Source organism: Procambarus clarkii, chromosome 58 (assembly GCF_040958095.1).
Source record: "Procambarus clarkii isolate CNS0578487 chromosome 58, FALCON_Pclarkii_2.0, whole genome shotgun sequence".
NCBI lineage: Eukaryota > Metazoa > Arthropoda > Malacostraca > Decapoda > Cambaridae > Procambarus > Procambarus clarkii.
The window spans coordinates 9,006,521-9,025,096 of NC_091207.1; the positions used below are offsets into that span (position 1 = coordinate 9,006,521).

Sequence of the window (18,576 nt, forward strand, 5' to 3'; positions counted from 1 at the left end):
AACCCGTTAGTGCCCACCCTTGTCCCGAGGATCTCGCCCATACCCGTCTCCAGTATGCCACCTGTTCTGGAGCGCCCTTTGCCCACTGCCTCGAGCCAGATGGAGCTAATAACATTAGACATAATACTGGTATAACAAGGGTTGTGAAAACAAAAGGTGTAGGGTTATCTCTGATGCAGCATTTCCCAGGATTACCAGTTCATATGCAAGGGGAAGAAACCAGAGAACCTAAGGAATATTATGCCTTGTAATGAAGCAAGAGTGGGACCTTGAGGAAAGTAATATTGTAGTAGCAACTTGAAGGCTTCATCATAAGGAGCCTCGCTGCTAAGTGGACAGTGCTCGGGAGTCGTAGTCCTAAGGGCCCGGGTTCAATTCCCAGCCGAGGCGGAAACAAATGTGCAGTTTCTTTCCTGGCAGTAAATTTACCTAGCAGTAAATAGGTACTTCGAGAGTTAGACAGCTACTATGGGCTGCTTCCCAGGGATGTGTGTATGTGCGTGTGTCAGTTGGAAATGTATGTAGTAGACATAATAGAGGAAAAATAGATGGTTAGAAAGGCGAGGTCCAAGAGCTAATACCTCGATTCTGCAGACAAATAGTAGTACAAATAGTAAATACAGGAACAATAAGAGAGGAAGAGAGACAGTAACAGAGTCGGAGACTGGGCCATGGGGCCGTTGATCCCTGGACCCGCTCCATAGGAGCCAACTTGGTTGGTATTCAGAGGGTAGCAGATAGAGACAAGGCTCCTAAAAACCAGAGACTGATCATGGGAAATTTGATTGAGAATAAGAACAACCATGGAGGAGGAGAAACTTGATGATAGCGACCTCGTGATAAACACGCAAAAGGTAGAGAGATTGAGAGATGATCTGCCAGGGGCCAGATTCACGAAGCAGTTACGCAAGTACTTACTTGCGTAACTGCTTCTGAAATATTGAAGTGGACATCTTTCCTCAATCTTTGACGGCTTTGGTTATATATCTTAAACAGTTTACAAGCATGAAAACTTCCCAAGCAACTGTTGTTATTGTTATAAACAGCCTCCTGGTGCTTCAAAGCTAATTAACTGTTTAATAATTGTAAAGAAAGCCACCAAAGATTGAGAAAAGATGTGCAGGTTTGTAAGTACTTGCGTAACTGCTTCGTGAATCTGGTCCCAGGTAGGTAATACCTGGCTCTAACCTAGACTGTGGCAGACATTAATTACATTCTTTATCAGAGTACTGCTGGGGGTGTGGGCAAGGTATAGTTATTTAAGAACATAGATAGTAGTGCCAGTATTGTGTTAGTACCTCCTTCAGTCAGGTGCTGTCAAAACATATGTACACCATTTTCTTGTTCCATCTTTATTTCATTACAAAAATAAAATATTGAATGTAATTCCAAATGAATATACAGTTCTGTAATTGCAGTAAAAATACTTTGTTTAGAACATTCAAAATAAGACATTTTAATATAAATGTTATATGTCAGAAAAATGCATTTCCTGCTTCTTTATAGTTTTTGCATTACATAATTCCCAAATTAATATATTTCAGAGGCCAAATCAAGTTGGGTGATTTTGGTTTGGCTAGATTGTTCAGTTCAAATAAGGAGCGGCCATACACGAACAAGGTCATCACACTCTGGTATCGTCCTCCTGAGCTACTGCTGGGAGAGGAGCGTTATGGGCCCGCCATTGATGTGTGGTCGTGCGGGTGTATCCTCGGCGAACTCTTCCAAAAGCGGCCACTTTTTCAGGTTGGTGGTTGTTTTCACTAGCTTCAGTTTTGTGAACGTTGAATCATATGAGAAGTTCAATGCACCCATATTCACATCTGGGTGCAGTTATGTGAATGGCTTAGGTAACTATCAGCACACGTGCACATTATGCTGGATACTGGGAATAGGTTGCGATGATATTGTTTGAATATTTGAGAACTGTGCAGAGAGGAGACATTCCATAGTGAACCACCAAAAAGGCTAAATGTTTTGGGTATGGCTAGTGTTGAGCAAAAGTTTTGACTAAGCAGCTTAGAGTGAACATGAAGTAATTACCTAAGTATTGTTACTGGATGAGACTTTTGCTCGTGGTGTCCCGTCTTCCCAGTACTCTGTCATATAACGCTTTGAATCTACTGACGCTTTAGGCCTCCACCACCTTCTCACTTTTCAACTATCTACCACTGTTTGCAAGAGAAAACTTTCTAATATTTTTTGGCACTTTTTTATTTCTGGGGAGAGCCCCGACGGCTCCCTAGAGCTATCCAGGTTTATATGTATCTATTAGCTTTCTGGTATCAGTTAAAGTGCATGGAGTTCCTGCCTACTGGAGACAACGAGCCAGAACCTGGCCCCCTCAGAGAGGCACGAGGAGCAGTGGCCAAGAACCGGCAGTTCTGATGGCTGATGTGATACTGGCAAGTTGTGTGTGTCTGGCTCTTGTTTTGATTTCAGTTACTGTGCCTTGTGGCATGGTCTGTCTCTACAGGTGGTGTGTGAGCCAGGAGTAATATTCTACGGTACTTGGGCTGCATGCGCCTAGGGTTTCCTGCCCTAGGTGCCCTGTAAGTACTGCCCTTGGGGCTTGGGGCCACCTTCCACAAGTCACCTTGGGGCCTACCTCTGCTGTGTATTTTACTGCTCGGTAATCAGCCGCCCTTGGAATCAGCTGGGGTTTTTGTTGCCCTTGTTTGCCTCTGGGTAGGAGGTAGTTTTCGTCACTGGTAGGAGCGCGAGGTATTGCACAGCTAGTTATCACATATTATAGCAGCTGACTCTGTTCCACCTGGGTACATTATACTCTTGCGGGGTTTTTCTTTTGTTTTTGTTTTCCTGCCTAGTGAGGGGTCTGCCTTTGGTTGCTTTTCCCCCCTTTCTACATTTGGGAGTCATTCTATATACATCTCTGTATCAGGTGGTACCCCCATGCTAGGGCCCCCCATGAGTGGACACGTCCCAGGAGTTCAGCTTTTAGAAGTTTGCTTGGTAGTTTTGTGTGCTGGTTCGCAGTACCCTGCCTGAGCTTCCCTGAGCGTGATTCCAAGACTAAGGGCCCTGGGAAACCCCACAGGAGCTCTGTAGTCCGATGGATGTGACCCCAAAGTCCCGTCTCGCTTCGTGCAAGGTTGATGGTTGCTCTGTCCCCTTGTCTCAGGGTGACAGTATGTAACCGGTTGTGCCTCCGCCATGCTGCCTGTCGGATCAGTGATTCTTTTGACCCGGAGTCGTGCGACGTTTGTTCTTTGTAGGTGCTCCAGTTCACCCAAGCTACTGAACATAATATGAGGGTGCAGGCGGCAGAGGAGTTGCATGCTCGGTTTAAGTTGCTGCAACGTGATAGGCTCGTTGCTTCCCCAGATGCTCTGAAGCTGCCATGTTTTGGTTATATGGACCCGGACTAGAGGGGTGGGAGTGGCTTCGACTTTGGTTCTGTACGCTCTTCCTTGTCCTTCCCTTTAGGTTATTCGTCTGGTGTCCCCCCCCCCCCCTCCCCATCCTTGCTTCTGGCTTCGAAATGTCAGAGGGTTTCAGACATTTTCAGAGTCGGGGCAGGATTTAGTTGGTGTTGAGACTCGGGCGGTTTCGGGGAAGTCCCTTTCTGGGGTGGCGGTGGAGGCATTCGAGCTTCATCCTCCAGCCGGAGCTTCTGGGTCTGACCAGTGGGCCCCTTTAGTTCCTGCCTTTATGGCTGTTCTTGCTGACGGCTCGGTCCTGAGTCCTTGGGGTGAGGTTCCCGGTGCGGGGGAGGGGTTGACTTGGGGGCCTTGGGCCCAGTTGGACCCCGCCTGGGTTTTTGTACCCTTGAAGCGAGGCTTGGTGTTACAAGGAGAGGGGGTTCTCTTTTGCTCCCTACTGGTACGAATTGAATTTGGCGTTTACTCCTCCCTTGGTTCGGTTCCGTGATCCAGTGGGTTCCTCGGTCCCGTCCTTCCGGAGGTTTTTGGTTTCCCTTGTCCCGTCACATGTGGTGTGGGAAGCCCTTGTGGCTTACCTCCTGCGCAACCTGGATTATGCTTTCGTGATGGATAAGCGTTTCTTCGTATATGGATCTTCGTGTCCATACTGGGTTTGTTATGAAGTTCCGGAGTCGTCCTAGTTAGCAGACTGCCCGCTCTTCTGTTGGAGGCTTGGCATGCGTTCTGTCTGTCCTGCGTGCTTGAGTGGAGGGAGGCTCAGACGGCATTGCAGGTTTCTTGAGGGAGCGAATTTGAGCATCTCGATGCATGTTTGTTCGCCCTGCTTGATACCTGCTTGATGGGGTTCTGGGAGTTGTTCTACTCCCCAAGCCCGGCCTGAGGCCATTGTGAGAGAGTGGTCCACCAGGAGCTATTGCTTGGTGCGGTCTCCAGGCCCACATACCCACCACAGCCCAGTTTGTCCTGCACTTCTTTGAGAAAACAATCTAGTTTTATCTTGAAGATGTCCACGGTTTTCCCACAATATTCTTATGCTTGCTGGGAGGATGTTGAACAACCATGGACCTCTGATGTTTATACAGTACAGTGTTCTCTGATTGCGCCTATGGCACCCCTGCTCTTTACTGGCCTCCTGCCCTTCCGTGGGATGTTAGTGTGATTCAGTTTTATGTGCAGGTTCCTCCCCTTTCTACTGCCTTGGTCGCGGAGGATTTACATCACGGTTACACGTGGTCTGCTGGCTTCGACCCTGCATTTTGCCTTTTTGTCCATTGCTGTTTTGCAGTCTGTGGTTGTGTAGTATCTGCAGGCAGCTTTGGCTTGTTGCCATCCTATGACGGACTTGTTGGTCCTCCAGGGGCTCGTGGGGGTCTTCCCAAAAGGGAGGGGTGAGGGGTTGGGGTTCTTCCAGTTGTGGTAGGCCAGTGGTTCCAGATTCGAGGCAGGCACAGCCTTCAGTTCCATCTTTTTCTGGTCGACGCAGGGATCGCCCTGTGCGCCGCTTAGGTTCTCGTATGGTGCGTCGGCCTTTTCACAGTTCATCCCATTGACGGGGCGATGGGGGGGAGGCTCGCGCCTGGTCCCACGTTTTGTAGGCCTTTCGGGTCATTTCGTGCAGCCTGTGGTGGCGTTGGGGGGTTCTTCCTCCTCCTGGGGGTTCAGGGCTTGCAGGGCAGGCTTCTTCTTTTGCACTCTGTTGAGACATCTCGGAGTGGGTTCTCTTGGGCATGGTTGAAACGACCTCATCTCTCCGGTGGGTTTAACCACCTGTTCTGGTCCCAAAATGGGACTTCTGGTTCATTCTGGACTTGTCCCGTCTGAACCTGTGGGTTTATTGCCCCTCCTTTCGGATGACTACTGTCCTCGGTCCGTCTCCTGTTGGAACCGGGCGCTTGGATGGTGTCCCTGGACCTCAAGGACGTGTATTGGCACGTCCTGATTCATCCAAGGTTCAGGAACTGGCTCAGTTTTGTTGTGGGGCGTCAAGGTTACTGCTTTCGTTGCCTTCCATTCGGCTTGAATCTGGCACCTCACATTTTCACACACCTTACTCGGGTCATTTTGGCTCGCCTGTGTCTGTAAGGTGTTTGGGTTCTGACCTACCTCGACGACTGGCTGGTTTGGGCCCCCAGCCACTCCACGTGTCTGCTCCCCAGGGATTTGGTTCTTTCCCAGCTCGCCAGGTTTGGGTTCCTGGTGAACTGGCGGAAGTCCCATCATCTGGTACCCTCTCAGGTTCGGTCTTGGAAAGGTCTTGTGTGGGATGCTCCGACCGCTTCCTTGTCTCTTCCTCCGGCGGCTCTGCTTCGCCTGCGTTCTCGCCTTCGTCTGTTCCTGAGGGGCTCCCAGGTCACGCGGACGGTTGCTTGAGGGTTTGTGCGGGAGCCTGAACTTTGCCATGATGGTCTAACCGCCAGGTCGGGTGTGGGTTTGTTGGCTATTCTGGTTCTTTTGGGGACATCCCTTCCACCTCTCTCGCGACCTCTGGGTTCGGCTTCCCGGGGGCTTTGTGTCTGTTGCCGAGTCGTGGGCTTCTTTTTCAGGGTTCAGTGCCTTGGCGCCTACCCGAGCCCTTGCTCGATGTAGTCTTGGACGCGTCATCTCTTGGCTGGGGCTTTGTGACCAGTGCTCACCAGGCCGGCCAGGGGCGGTGGGATTCATCCTTCTGTTGGGCTCACAGCTCGGTGTGGGAGTTCGAGGCTGTGTGGATATTGCTCCGAAGGATTTGGGTCGCTCGCGAATCAACAATCCCCAATATATAAGAGTATTATTTTATATGTGAGAAAAAGTAACTAGTATAACTTTTAGAAGATTTACTGTTGGTACAAGTCATGTACAGACTTTGTAACACTGGTCACATTCACTTTGTGTACAGACTTGGTGACACTGGTCACATTCACTGTGTGTACTAGTGCCTTGGAGAGGGGGGGGATGAGTTGCTTTATTGCCTCTGTAATATAGCATATGTAATATAGTTTGAAATGTTATTTGATTATAATGCAGGCGAGTACTGAAGCGATGCAGTTAGACGTAATATCTCGAGTGTGTGGGACGCCGACCCCAGCTGACTGGCCAGACATTGTCAAGCTACCCGGGTGGGGCACAATGAAGCCCAAGAAAACCTACCGCAGAAGAATAATGGAAGACTTCAAGGATAAGATGCCTCAGCCAGCCTTAGACCTTCTTGATCAGATGCTGAAGCTTGACCCATCAAAACGTATTAGTGCAGAGAATGCACTTAATAGTGCCTGGCTGAAGAATGTTGATCCTGACTTGTAAGTACACCTACAACTCTAAACTTGTGTCAATAATGATTTTCAAACATTTTCATGAAACGCACCATTTTGACTAGCAACTTTTTGAATGAATTAATTTGTATAGAGTATTAAGCTGTACTGTTCAACAAGTATATTGATACTCCTGTTTTGTTTTTCTTGATATCACGAGTAGTCTTTCCTTTCAGTTTACTGATTTGTGCGTTGAACTGTCATTTGGAAATTATACGTTGTCCATTAACCCATAGAAAATGATGGCTATTATGCCACAGGTGGTCATCTTGCTTGTGTATGTAGCTGTTCCACTGAGCACTTAGTCGTACATTAACTATCCTTGATAATGTGTGTGTTGACTTGTGTTAGATATGTTCACTCAGATGTTTGTTTTGAGTGTGCGTGCTTGTTAAATAATAGCCTGTGAACGGCTCCTTAAGAGTGAACACTAAGTGAGGGAGGAAGGGAAATATCAGGGGAACAGTGCCAAGCCATTACGACTATATAGCACTCGATAGGAAGGGGGGGTCAGGTTATGGATTTTGGGATGGGACGGTGGGGGGGGGGCAGGAATGGTGCCTAACCACTTGGACGGTTATGGATTGAACGGCGACCTGCATGACGCGAGACCGTCGCTCTACCGTCCACCCCAAGTGGTTCTGCTCCACTAAGTGAGCAGAACACAGAGTGAACTGTGCCACTGTTTGTGGCAGTGATTTGGCAGTAATCCTTGAAGAATGTTAATCCCGACTTGTAATTACACAAACAACTCCAAATCTTTGTTTGGAGTCTTCCATGTGTACTGAAAGGTCATACAGACTGAGTACTTTTTTCTGATCATTTCTTTGCTACAAAGTTTGTTAATAATCTTGACATGTGGTTTTGACTGTGTTCTCTTATTTATAAAAGACAGTTTTCATCAAATTCAATTGAAATGGCACTTGTTTAGGATCATCAGACCATCCATATCAACTAGCACAAACATTTTGTGTTTACTGTAGGGATACACCCACCTATGTCAGTACCACCATGTTGTCACCCACCTATGTCACTACCACCATGTTGTCACCCACCTATGTCAGTACCACCATGTTGTCACCCACCTATGTCAGTACCACCATGTTGTCACCCACCTATGTCACTACCACCATGTTGTCACCCACCTATGTCACTACCACCATGTTGTCACCCACCTATGTCACTACCACCATGTTGTCACCCACCTATGTCACTACCACCATGTTGTCACCCACCTACACCACTACCACCACCCCCATGTTGTCACCCACCTATGTCAGTACCACCATGTTGTCACCCACCTATGTCACTACCACCATGTTGTCACCCACCTATGTCACTACCACCATGTTGTCACCCACCTACACCACTACCACCATGTTGTCACCCACCTATGTCACTACCACCATGTTGTCACCCACCTACACCACTACCACCACCCCCATGTTGTCACCCACCTATGTCACTACCACCATGTTGTCACCCACCTACACCACTACCACCACCCCCATGTTGTCACCCACCTATGTCACTACCACCATGTTGTCACCCACCTACACCACTACCACCCCCACCATGTTGTCACCCACCTACACCACTACCACCCCCACCATGTTGTCACCCACCTACACCACTACCACCCCCACCATGTTGTCACCCACCTACACCACTACCACCATATTGTCACCCACCTACACCACTACCACCATATTGTCACCCACCTACACCACTACCACCATATTGTCACCCACCTACACCACTACCACCCCCACCATGTTGTCACCCATCTACACCACTACCACCCCCACCATGTTGTCACCCACCTACACCACTACCACCCCCACCATGTTGTCACCCACCTACACCACTACCACCCCCACCATGTTGTCACCCACCTACACCACTACCACCCCCACCATGTTGTCACCCACCTACACCACTACCACCCCCCACCATGTCACTCACCTACACCACTACCACCCCCACCAAGTTGTCACCCACCTACACCACTACCACCCCCCACCATGTTGTCACCCACCTACACCACTACCACCCCCACCAAGTTGTCACCTACCTACACCACTACCACCCCCACCATGTTGTCACCCATCTACACCACTACCACCCCCACCATGTCACCCACCTACACCACTACCACCCCCACCAAGTTGTCACCCACCTACACCACTACTACCCCCCACCATGTTGTCACCCACCTACACCACTACCACCCCCACCAAGCTGTCACCCACCTACACCACTACCACCCCCACCATGTTGTCACCCACCTACACCACTACCACCCCCACCATGTTGTCACCCACCTACACCACTACCACCCCCACCAAGCTGTCACCCACCTACACCACTACCACCCCCACCATGTTGTCACCCACCTACACCACTACCACCCCCACCATGTTGTCACCCACCTACACCACTACCACCTGATCCACGATACCACATTATCCTGATCCCTTCCAAGTGCTATGTGGCCGCAATGGCTCGGCACCTCCTGATAGTTCCTTTCACTCTCCCCACATTCGAACACCATAACACCTGCGACCATAACACCTCTAACTATGTGTGGCCTCCCACGCTGGCCATTAACACCTACCAACATATCCCATGTCCACCCATGTTTTATCCCATATCTACCCATGTTTTATTATTTACCTAAATGTTTATTATTTTTCACCTCAACCCCTACTCAAAATGAGCCAAGCCACACAATGTCATCCATATTAACCACCACCACCCACTATACAACATGCACGTCCATAACACAAGCCATAGGCAGTCCAAACAGCCAGACATGTGCTCATTCTTCCTGCACCATAGCTATTGGTCCTCCACTCAACTGCGATACAACTCGTTCATATTTTAATTTGTGGGATATACCTGGCATAGGAATTAGATCTTTCTCAGTTGGCTGTTATTGACAATTATTTAATTGGTGACATGTTCATTATTATAGAAGGCCCAAATAGAGCAAAATTCATATGTATTGTTGTGGAAGGCACACTGTATAAACATTATTTGTGTGTCGTGTAAAGCTAATGTTGGTCGGCCATATATTCCAGAATGGAACCGCCACCATTACCCAAGTATCAAGATTGTCACGAGTTATGGAGTAAGAGGAGGAGACGCCAACTCAAAGAACAGCAAGAAGCAGCAGTTGGTGTTATGGGCTCTCAGGTTCCTGCAGGGAAACCAGTTGTACTTGGCCCACAAGGTTTTGCAGGTGGTCATAAGGATCAGCGTCCACCATACAGGGTTGGGCCCGACGAAGGAAGCCTTGATGGACGACGCCACGAGAGCAACAGTGGAGAGGGCTACATGAGTAATAGCCTGCCAGCTTCCCGCAGCAATTCTCCAAGACCATCGTTACATTTCCGTGGGCCGGGGTCTCACACGCCCCCGTCGGCGGCAGGTGGAGATAGCCTTACCCCTCCCCAGGTTACTCATCGATACAATACTCCACCTGTGACTAATGATGACTCGCATACACTGTACCGGCCACTTTACCATTTAGCTCATCTGATCAACACTCGGCAGACTGTAGTATTTGGTCAGCTAGCTGCATTAATGAATGAACAGGTAAGTGCATTTGTTATTGGAGTATTTTTTCTTAAATTTGTTGGTGTATTCAAAAATGTTATCTTGATATTGATGTTATTACTATATATTTTACCAGGGACATATTTAAAATAAATAAATAAATAAATAAATATATATATATATATATTATATATATATATATATATATATATATATATATATATATATATATATATATATATATATATATATATATATATATATATATATATATATATATATATATATATACATATATATACATACATACATACATACATACAGAGCACCACTTGGTTTCCGAACTTTAGTTATCCGAAACTTCCAGTTTCCCGATTGGGGTTGGAGAGTCATGCTACCCGAACAAAGTTCGGGTAGGAAGGGGTCCGCCAAGCGTCACGCCGGCTTGTGGTGGTGGGTGGGCGATGGTCCAGTTTGCCCACTGTGACTTCACAGATTCACGGCCTATTATTCCTATTATTTTGAATTGCCATAAGGCTGGAATGTTCATTCTGTGCTTTTGTTTTACATATCTGCACAATCAAGAAACATCTGTGCACCATGTTGGCTCCAAATGCACGCATTGCATCAGTGATGGCTGACTGGTGGGTGGATGGATGAGGGAGCTTAGGTGGGAGGCAGTATGAATGAGGGGGGGGGAGAATCAGTGAGAGAGGGGGAGAGAGAGATGCTAGGAGGGAGGGGGAGGTAGGGAGAGATGTTAGGAGGTAGGGAGAGATGCTAAGAGGGAGGGGGAGGTAGGGAGAGATGCTAGGAGGTAGGCAGGAAGGGATGGAAGTAGTGAGAATTAGGGAGGGAAAGGCAGGCTGGCAGGCAGGCAGGCAGGCAGGCAGGCAGGCAGGCTAGCTTGCAGGAAGGCTGGCAGGCAGGGAGTGAGTGGTAGTCACGCAGTTGAACCGCGTGACCTTGAGAGATGGGATGTAGGGGGGCGGGTGGTTTGTTGGTGGTGGGGGTGAGACCGGCTCATTCCCGAAGATAAGCCTAACACACACTACCCGTTAGCATGATGGCAGGGAGGGAGGCAGGCTGGCAGGCTGAGAAGGAGGCAGGCAGGCAGGAAGCGATATATGGGTGTTGAAGTGAACCGTGAACCACGTGACCTTTGAGAGTGTGTGTGTGTGTATGGGTTTGGGGTGGGGGGGTGGGGGAGGTGTGTCGGTGGTGGGGGAGGGACTGGCTGACTCCGTAAGCCTAACCACACTCCACAGACCTGTGACCCAGATTTGTTTCTTAAATGTACAGTACATCATCGTATATTTTAGGCAGGATGTGCCTGCAGGCTGGCAGGATGTGCCTGCAGGATGTGCCTGCAGGCTGGCAGGCAAGCTGGCAGGCAGGCTGGCAGGATGTGCCTGCAGGCTGGCAGGATGCGTCTGCAGGCAGGCTGGCAGGATGTTTCTGCAGGCTGGCAGGATGTGCCTGCAGGCTGGCAGGATGTTCCTGCAGGCTGGCAGGATGTGCCTGCAGGCTGGCAGGCAAGCTGGCAGGCAGGCTGGCAGGATGTGCCTGCAGGCTGGCAGGATGCGTCTGCAGGCAGGCTGGCAGGATGTTTCTGCAGGCTGGCAGGATGTGCCTGCAGGCTGGCAGGCAGGCTGGCAGGATGTGCCTGCAGGCTGGCAGGATGTTCCTGCAGGCTGGCAGGATGTGCCTGCAGGATGTGCCTGCAGGCTGGCACTCAAGCTGGCAGGCAGGCTGGCAGGATGTTCCTGCAGGCTGGCAGGATGTGCCTGCAGGTTGGCAGGCAGGCTGGCAGGATGTTTCTGCAGACTGGCAGGATGTGCCTGCAGGCTGGCAGGCAGGCTGGCAGGATGTGCCTGCAGGCTGGCAGGATGTTCCTGCAGGCTGGCAGGATGTGCCTGCAGGCTGGCAGGATGTGCCTGCAGGCTGGCAAGATGTTTCTGCAGGCTGGCAGGATGTGCCTGCAGGCTGGCAGGCAGGTTGGCAGGATGTGCCTGCAGGCTGGCAGGATGTTCCTGCAGGCTGGCAGGATGTGCCTGCAGGCTGGCAGGATGTTCCTGCAGGCTGGCAGGCAGGTTGGCAGGATGTGCCTGCAGGCTGGCAGGATGTGCCTGCAGGCTGGCAGGATGTTCCTGCAGGCTGGCAGGCAGGTTGGCAGGATGTGCCTGCAGGTTGGCAGGATGTGCCTGCAGGCTGGCAGGATGTGCCTGCAGGCTGGCAGGATGTGCCTGCAGGCTGGCAGGAAACATCCAGAGGATGTTTGCCAGACGTCTTAATAATCAGTTAGGAACAATTAAGGACTTTTATAAAGCGGATCAGGACTTCACTTATTGGTGAGTAAAAACAAAACACGGTCGCATTTACGCCATGAACCTGTCGATTTTTTTCCCCTAGAGTGTTTTTCGTAAATTTTTCGGAAACATTTCTTTTTACATTTCTAGTTTATTTTTTCCCCTTTATTTCTCGTATACGAACTTACATGTTAACCGACGGGTCTCGTCCCCAAGGGGTTCGGAAACCAAGTGGTGCTCTGTATATATATATATATATATATATATATATATATATATATATATATATATATATATATATATATATATATATATATATATATATATATATATATATATATATATATATATAATATATAATATATATATATAAATATAAATATATATAAATATAAATAATATATAATATATATAAATATAAATAAAATAAATAATATATAATATATTACATTATAATATATAATATATTATAATATATATACATTTTTATTTTGCCGACTGTACAGATGGATCTAAGCATACGGCGACTTCTAGAGCGACTGAATGCAGCTGTACTCTTAGCAGCCACAGCTCGAGAGCGGCGATTACGCGGCGATTCAGCAATTGTTGACATGAGTGAATTAACAGTCGAGCCTAATGAGCCCATTATTACTGCATCAGGTTTGTATTTTTGTTTTAATGTACTGTATCTGCATTTATGGTAAAACATTTTGGCATGTGTGTGACTTAAATTATAACGGCTTGTAAAAGATATTTAGTACCCCTGGCTGGAATACCAGGAGCATACCTGGTTAGGCTTTCAGGAGTTCTTCTACTCCCCGAGCCCGGCCTGGGGCCAGGCTCGACCATACAACCTCTGTGTGTTGGCTGGAAACTTCAGTTTCGTATGTAGTATAGACATTAGAGGGGCCCTTTAAAATGTATATTAGATAATGGCAACAGTAATAAAATAATGCCACCTAAATGAATGAAAATATAGTATCATTGACATGTGGCTTTCACATTCCAGCCAGTACAGTTACATCAAAACTAATTAATCAAGAATTTGATATGCTATGTAAACACATTGTGATTGATTACCAGCCTTTCCCTGTGAAGTATTGCCCCGATGTTGCTCTCTTGTGATTGTGACCCCTGTATTGATTGTATCAATACAGGGGTGGGCAGGGGCATTATCAAACAGCATGTTGCTTGGCCTTGCTTTGTGTTTCTTAATTTGATAACCTAAAACTTCCTTGCAAAACACATAATGAAACCAAGAAGGAATGATCTCCGTATGTTCTTTGAGCTATAATATCTCACAGGCAGATTGTTCAATCAATGTTTGCTAGGCTCTTGGTTTCTTGGATTTGCCAACAATTGCACATGTGATTGTGTGTGTACTGTCGGCATTGGTGCACATCATAGCTGACATCCCATCAAGGGATGACAAGGGAGCCGGTCGGCCGAGCGGACAGCACGCTGGACTTGTAATCCTGTGGTCCCGGGTTCGATCCCGGGCGCCGGCGAGAAACAATGGGCAGAGTTTCTTTCACCCTATGCCCCTGTTACCTAGCAGTAAATTAGGTACCTGGGTGTTAGTCAGCTGTCACAGGCTGCTTCCTGGGGGTGGAGGCCTGGTCGAGGACCGGGCCGCGGGGACACTAAAGCCCCGAAATCATCTCAAGATAACCTCAAGAATCTCAAGATAACTATCCATGTTAACCTTTCACCCTGGCACACTACCCTCACTCCTCAAAGCCAAGTTTTTTCAGGCTCTCCCATCCAATACAGCCCAGTTTCATCCCTGTTATGGATTTGATACAATTATAAATTATTAGACAAAGTGTATGTTCTTAATTTGTATAATTTGTACTTCTCATATCTGTACCCAATTTTTCATTTTGAGAATTTTCCTCTTCACAGTATTGTGCCTCGCTTGAAACCTTACAATCCACCTATCACTTGCTTAGAAATCCGGTGTGCCAAGGCTGGCTGCAAACCTGCTTGCAACATTTCTTATTTCTGCATTGTGAATTGTCCCACCAACTGTGTGGTGGTGTGCAACCCACTTGTACACAACCTCATCCCACTGTGCGTTGTGTGCAGGCTTCCAAGTTTTTCTATTGCACTCTTTACTAGGGCTTGCTCCCTCACCCTGACTGGCTGCAATGTATTTCATGTATTCGTCTTTGTTTCTTTTTACAGTATTTAAGAACCAGGATATTGGTTTGTAAATAGACCCATATATATTAGAATTTGGTTCCACAGACACTCTGTTATATAGCATTTTCCTATGTCGTTGTCTTGAAGAAATGGGGTAATTTTGGTAGTTTAAAGGGTGTTGTCTTGGAAAGAGGTTGCTCCAGTCTTAATGTGTTTTTGCTGGTTCCTCTATTGATGTGTTTAATGTAGTATTATTTGCTCCTGTCCTGCCTAACCACTTGGACTGGATAGTGAAGTGATGGTCTCGCTTCTTGCAGGTCAGCATTCAATCACTGACCGTCCAAATGCTTGGGCACCATTCCTTATCTTCGTCCTAAATGCTTTCCCATTTGTCCCTTCCAAATGCTATATAGTAATAATGGCTTAGTGCTTTCTCGTGATAATTACCTTATCTTGCTCCTGCCCTTTTCTGTGATGTAAGTTTGTGGCAACTTCATGGCCTTGTTCCCAAATTGCCTGTGGTTTTAGTCGGGACAATAAGGCTTTGTTGTGCTACTCTGGAAATGTTATAGTTACAGTTAGGTGCAGAGGTGGCTTCCCATACTTCCTGATCATCCTTGTTTGCCGCAGTATCTTGAGGTTATCTTGAGGTGATTTCGGGGTTTTTTTTTTAGTGTCCCTGCGGCCCGGTCCTCGACCAGGCCTCCACCCCCAGGAAGCAGCCCGTGACAGCTGACTAACACCCAGGTACCTATTTTACTGCTAGGTAACAGGGGCATAGGGTGAAAGAAACTCTGCCCGTTGTTTCTCGCCGGTGCCTGGGATCGAACCCAGGACCACAGGATCACAAGTCCAGTGTGCTGTCCGCTCGGCCGACCGGCTCCCTGCTTTTTGCTTTGGATACCTTGCCAAATCATTTTGCTCCATTCATTTATGATGCCGTGACAGATTTGTATGCCGAGTGTCGGCTTAGAGCACCTCTATTAATCCACATAGTTAACCAATCCTTTTACAATGATTGAACTTATAGCAACTACTGTATTTGGTCGAACGTACAAAAATGGACTGTTATGACCAAAGATGTCCAGTTTTTACCGTTAATTTTGTAGTGCACAAAAACAACGGTTTTAAGCATTTCTAGGCCTAGTATAGCATACATGTACTATATTAGGCCTAAGATAGCATATATTAGGCCTAGGATTGCTTGGACAAGCTAGGCTAGGTTCTGTAGCTACTTTTTTATTTTTTTAATATCATTTGGGCTAATTTAATAGTCCGAAATGAGAACTGTATGGGGTCCAAGAGACCATTTGTTTGTTTGACCAAATAGTTACTATAAATAGTATCTTCATTGGAGGATGGGTTGGCTTAATGACAGTCTTTACTGTTTATTCCCTATTTTCTTTGCTTCTATTTCTTTCAAGGGAGATGGATTGGACACTGCTGGTAGTTGGAGCATTCATGCAAACTCCTTTTCGAGTACAGTGGTGCCTCGATTAACGAGTTTAATGCATTTTGGCAAATAGCTCGTCATGTGGAAAACTCGTCTTGAGAAATAACAACAAAACTGTCGTTGGAGGTGTCCGAGAACCAGCGGGAACGCTCATTAATCGAGCGAAAGCTTGTCAGGCGTGACATATTTTCTGCGAGTGGCTTGCCCGTTACTTGAAATGCTCGTAACTGGAGTCGCTCCTCACTCGAGGTTCCACTGTAAATATTTGAGCTGCTTTCTGCCTCTAAGGTCCCTGTTACCAGCACTGTTGTTTCTGCCTCTTCTAGGCAGCATTTTGTTCAGTTTTGTCTGAGGTGTGGGTTGTAAGGCCCAATTGCCCAAGGCTGTGGCTCCAGTGTGGGCTGCACTGTTGGTTCACTCATTCTCTTTGAGCCTGATGCCTCTCTCCCACATTGTGGCAACTAACTTTTGTTTTACATAATTTTATGGTAATATTATTTATTAGATATTTTATACTTTTGCAGCCATCATTTTCTTGATGGCCTCATAAGAGCAAATTGTGGTTAAACATTTGTACCAGAAAGTCAAAATCTGGGTTGAGTAGCTACTAAATACATGTGACATTGTGTAGGAGGTAATTCTCATTCTAGCATAGTACTGCACTTTTATAGTATTTGTGAGCAAAGCTACGGTATTTTTTACATTACCTTTCTCTTGCAGCTATGTATGGGGAAGGTGACGCAGGCCTGTTATCCGAAGGAGTTAAAGAAGCTTTATTACAGCTGTTTACGTTCTTCAATATCCACGTTACTGGGTTGGCTCCAGGAGCTATCCAGGCCACTAGAGGCCAGATGATGCCCCACAGCGACCATGCTCACCGCTACAACAACACCGGTCGTGTTACATGACCGTTTACTTCAACCCCATAGTAAGTTCCTTACAAGATGTATGAATTTATCACACTGTATTGCTGCATATCTTTGCATCATGCACTTTTATGAAGCGTTGTTCAGGGACGCGGTTCAATCCCACCACAAGGCTTTAATGTTTGTTTGTAGAAACAGAATATCGTGTTCTTGTTATTTCATTGCGCTTCATATACTTATGTAATCCAGTATATATATTTTTTTATAAAATTAAAGTACTCCTCTTGTATCCAAATTAGGGTTGGCAACTGTAGAATGGAGTATGGTGTGGGGTGCTCAGGTGTTCCTGCAGTCAGCCTTGTTCCTTAAATACCCCACCCTTACCCAGAAGTGTTGTGCCACCGCTCTCAACACCACTCACACGCCTCAACGGGTGGCACTGTCTTCTGGAATGGGGGCTTGTAAGCTACTACCCTCTGTGGGCATTCAGGAAGTATGATTGTGAATTGTTTTAACAGTGAACGGTCAAAAGCTATTGCAGCCTCGTTCCGACTCCAAACAAAAGAACGGCGGGCTGGCGGGCGACCGACACGGACTTTCCTCCACCACCACAAGTTGATCGTCAAACATTCCATGGAGTGGCCATGTTTGATCTTTGCTACTGTAAAATGATATGACCATATGTTTACAGTTGATGAGTGAGCTTAAGGTGTGTTGAGCTTAGTGTCTTGAGGACATGACTGCTGTCCTGGAACAAATGGTCTGATGTCTGACTTGCAGTTGTCAGACTCTTCAATCTGTGATGTGTATTATAAATGTAAATCTAAATTATGCATCTCCACTCTGCAGAGTTTTGGTTGTCACGTATGATGCCAGAGTCTGCAGGTTGTTACAAGAAGTTCTGTAGAATTACTGAGATAAAATTTTGTCTATAGTCCAAGGTGTACCATTGGTTTGTAATGGTAACTTTTATATAAATAAAGAAAATAGAAATTGTCTTGTTCTTGCAAAGCCCCTATTTTATTATTCTCATGAAATGACTTCTTTTATTTATTTATTTATATATATATATATATATATATACTAGAAGGTATATTGGGATTGTGAGGATACATAGCATAGTAATGACATTCTTGTAAAGCCACTAGTACGTGCAGCGTTTCGGGCAGAAATGCTGCTTTTTTTTTACTGAAAATGTTCCATATGATGAAACGTGATGTGGTATAATTGCTAAAAACTTGACCTCTGAGTATGCCATGTATTGAAGTGAAGGAGTGCAGTGACCGGTGGCACAGTGGTAACACAGTCACCCCGAGCTTCACCAGCAAATTGGCTTGGGTTCATATCCTGGCTAGGGAGGATAATTAGTTTCCAATCCTTAACTGTATGCCTCTTGTTCACCCAGCAGTAATTGGGTACTTGGTTGTAAAATGATTGGAGGGTCCTATTCCCGGGAAACTAGAAGGTAAGGCTTAGCATGCACCATGGGAGGGGAATATCTCTGCCTGCTAACAGGAGTTAGCAGTTGCCTGCTCCTGTAACCACTTGTGA

General features: G+C 46.8%; 1 protein-coding gene across 2 annotated transcripts in view; it reads left to right on the forward strand.

Moving 5' to 3' along the window:
* The window catches only part of LOC123767964 (Cyclin-dependent kinase 12), a 140,344-nt gene extending 122,323 nt beyond the window's left edge, over window positions 1-18,021 (forward strand). For both annotated transcript variants that reach the window (XM_069306520.1, XM_069306522.1), the window contains exons 7-12: window positions 1,545-1,746; window positions 6,408-6,679; window positions 9,775-10,291; window positions 13,068-13,221; window positions 16,880-17,087; window positions 17,325-18,021. In XM_069306520.1, coding sequence (XP_069162621.1) covers window positions 1,545-1,746; window positions 6,408-6,679; window positions 9,775-10,291; window positions 13,068-13,221; window positions 16,880-17,067 — 1,333 coding nt within the window. In that variant the 3' untranslated portion in view covers window positions 17,068-17,087; window positions 17,325-18,021. The remainder of the gene's footprint in view (window positions 1-1,544; window positions 1,747-6,407; window positions 6,680-9,774; window positions 10,292-13,067; window positions 13,222-16,879; window positions 17,088-17,324) is intronic.
* The last annotated feature ends 555 nt before the right edge of the window (window positions 18,022-18,576 follow it).